Source organism: Saprolegnia parasitica (genome assembly GCF_000151545.1).
Source record: "Saprolegnia parasitica CBS 223.65 unplaced genomic scaffold supercont2.317, whole genome shotgun sequence".
Classification (NCBI taxonomy): Eukaryota; Oomycota; class Saprolegniomycetes; order Saprolegniales; family Saprolegniaceae; genus Saprolegnia; species Saprolegnia parasitica.
The window spans coordinates 7,621-9,624 of NW_012156711.1; the positions used below are offsets into that span (position 1 = coordinate 7,621).

Sequence of the window (2,004 nt, forward strand, 5' to 3'; positions counted from 1 at the left end):
CGTCACGCGTCAACCATACCCTTGGACGCTTTCCGACGATTTGGATGAAAAAAATGGGAGAATGAGACCTTATAGTACAGCTACGCCAAGGACGCTTGCGTCTCAAAGACGTTTCGAGGACTGGATTGCATTTCCGGCAGCCCTTTCCGCACAATGCAAATCGCTGGTTTCAAAGCACATGAGGGCACGACCATGGAAACGGACTCCTTCTACCAACGAGCTGACACTGCGGTGTTTCGCGAGGATGTTGAGCCACGAATCCGAAACACGACATATCAAGCGCCGATGTCATCTCTCGCTCTACAGCCTGCAACGGACACGAAGTAACGCGCAGGCGGACATACTTTTTTGACCCCAAGCGTTTGGGGCTATAAGCTATCTATCGATAAGTTATGAGTTATGAGGTCTGCTCCCTTGCGTAGGAAGCACACAGTTCTACCGACGAAAAGACAGTGATTGAGAACGAGCGATCCCATATGACCAGGGGTCCTATGTATGTGTTTGATGCGCCTTCCGCCAACCCATCGAGGAGCAGCGAAGAGGCGACGATCAGCATTGATAGTGTTTTCATAGGGTGGAGCGCGGCGGGTTCGCGAGATTCACTGCCATACGGGTACATACCGGTAGGCAAGTTGAAGAACCCGTTCCCATGCTTGCAATTGGCTCTTGCGCACGAGCCGTGGGACGAGGGCTGTAGCCGTCTTGCTAGAAGCACGGCTGCGTCTTTGCCGCTTTTCTTCGAAGGCACGGTGCCGCATCCCAGCTAAACCAAGGCGTCACATATCGCAACAACAAGTTCGATCATGCGGGCGAAGAAGGAGCATGCCCAGTAGAATGACCACCGAAGCGTTCACATGCAAGCAATCTATGCCTCGAATTGAATCAGTGGAGCTCCTCATGCACTGACATTTGTGGTTGAGCTCGAACGACTTTACCGCTGCATCGAGCTAGAACCTTACTGTAGGCTGCATGATCGGCGAGGTCGTGTTGTCGTCTCGCGAGAGACCGCTATTGTAGCCCTAACCGGGCTAGATCTGCTCAAGTGCATGTTGTGAATGCAACGTGCGATCAACACGTTTCGAACACCTGGGTTAACTCCTACTCACTAGTAGTAGGCTATTTGACGTGTATTTAAATCGCGCTAAAGAGCTGCGTGGGGCTAAAAACAAGGTAGTATGGTGCGTAAAGAAAGGACACCACTTCATGGGCAAGCACGGAGCCGCCACGAGGTGTCCGTGGACCCACTCTAAATGGGTAAAATGACGTGCCGTCGGTCAAATGCGTAAAATGGGTCAAATACGTTTTACTAGGGCGCATTGTCCAACCCTTGCAATTTGGTGGTTTTGACACCTTGCTGATCGCTGTCGCGACCACAGCGCCTTTGATTTGTCATTTCGGATCAGTTATCGCACGCAATGGGTCAAGATCGTGTAGTATCCACGAGATCCATGCTGTCTTTGCCGTCGGAAAACGTGTACAAAGAATCACGATCGCCATACCACATGCTTCAACAAGACACACATGCATGAGATCCCTGGACGCTCGCGATCTACCTTTGGCTTTCGTCGAGACGTGTCGACGATGCGAGCGACTGCACATTGCTTTGCCTCGCGCCGTCGGTCCCCGCTTTTTCATACTACCAGTACTAGAAAGGGTGCCGGCGACATTCAAGTGAATCGGTTGTCGGGACGAATCTCGGTTGCTATGGCGCGTACGCACGCGTCTTTGAGCTTTGGTTATCAAACAGTGTACATGCATGCACGACTGTTGGTCGCGTCGTCCATCACTTTTGTTTGTCCCATGTCGGGTCAAAGTGCCACGTGTTTTAACCTATAAAACGCATTTGAACGTCTTTAGGTACTTGTGTCGCGGCCCTCATAGACACGCTCGTGGGCGATCTTGGCGCCAAGAGCACGGCATCAGCGTCGTGGTCGATGCGCCAACGCCTCATTTCAGCTTTCTCCTTGCATCCCACTTAATGGCACCGATCCTTGCCGCACCTGC

At 52.1% G+C, this 2,004-nt stretch overlaps 1 protein-coding gene across 1 annotated transcript in view; it reads left to right on the top strand.

Moving 5' to 3' along the window:
* Positions 1–1,800: 1,800 nt before the first annotated feature.
* SPRG_21747 (hypothetical protein) overlaps positions 1,801–2,004 on the top strand; it is a gene marked incomplete at both ends in the record, with an annotated part of 1,691 nt that continues 1,487 nt past the window's right edge. The window contains one exon of the mRNA XM_012355841.1: positions 1,801–1,813. Coding sequence (XP_012211231.1) covers positions 1,801–1,813 — 13 coding nt within the window. The remainder of the gene's footprint in view (positions 1,814–2,004) is intronic.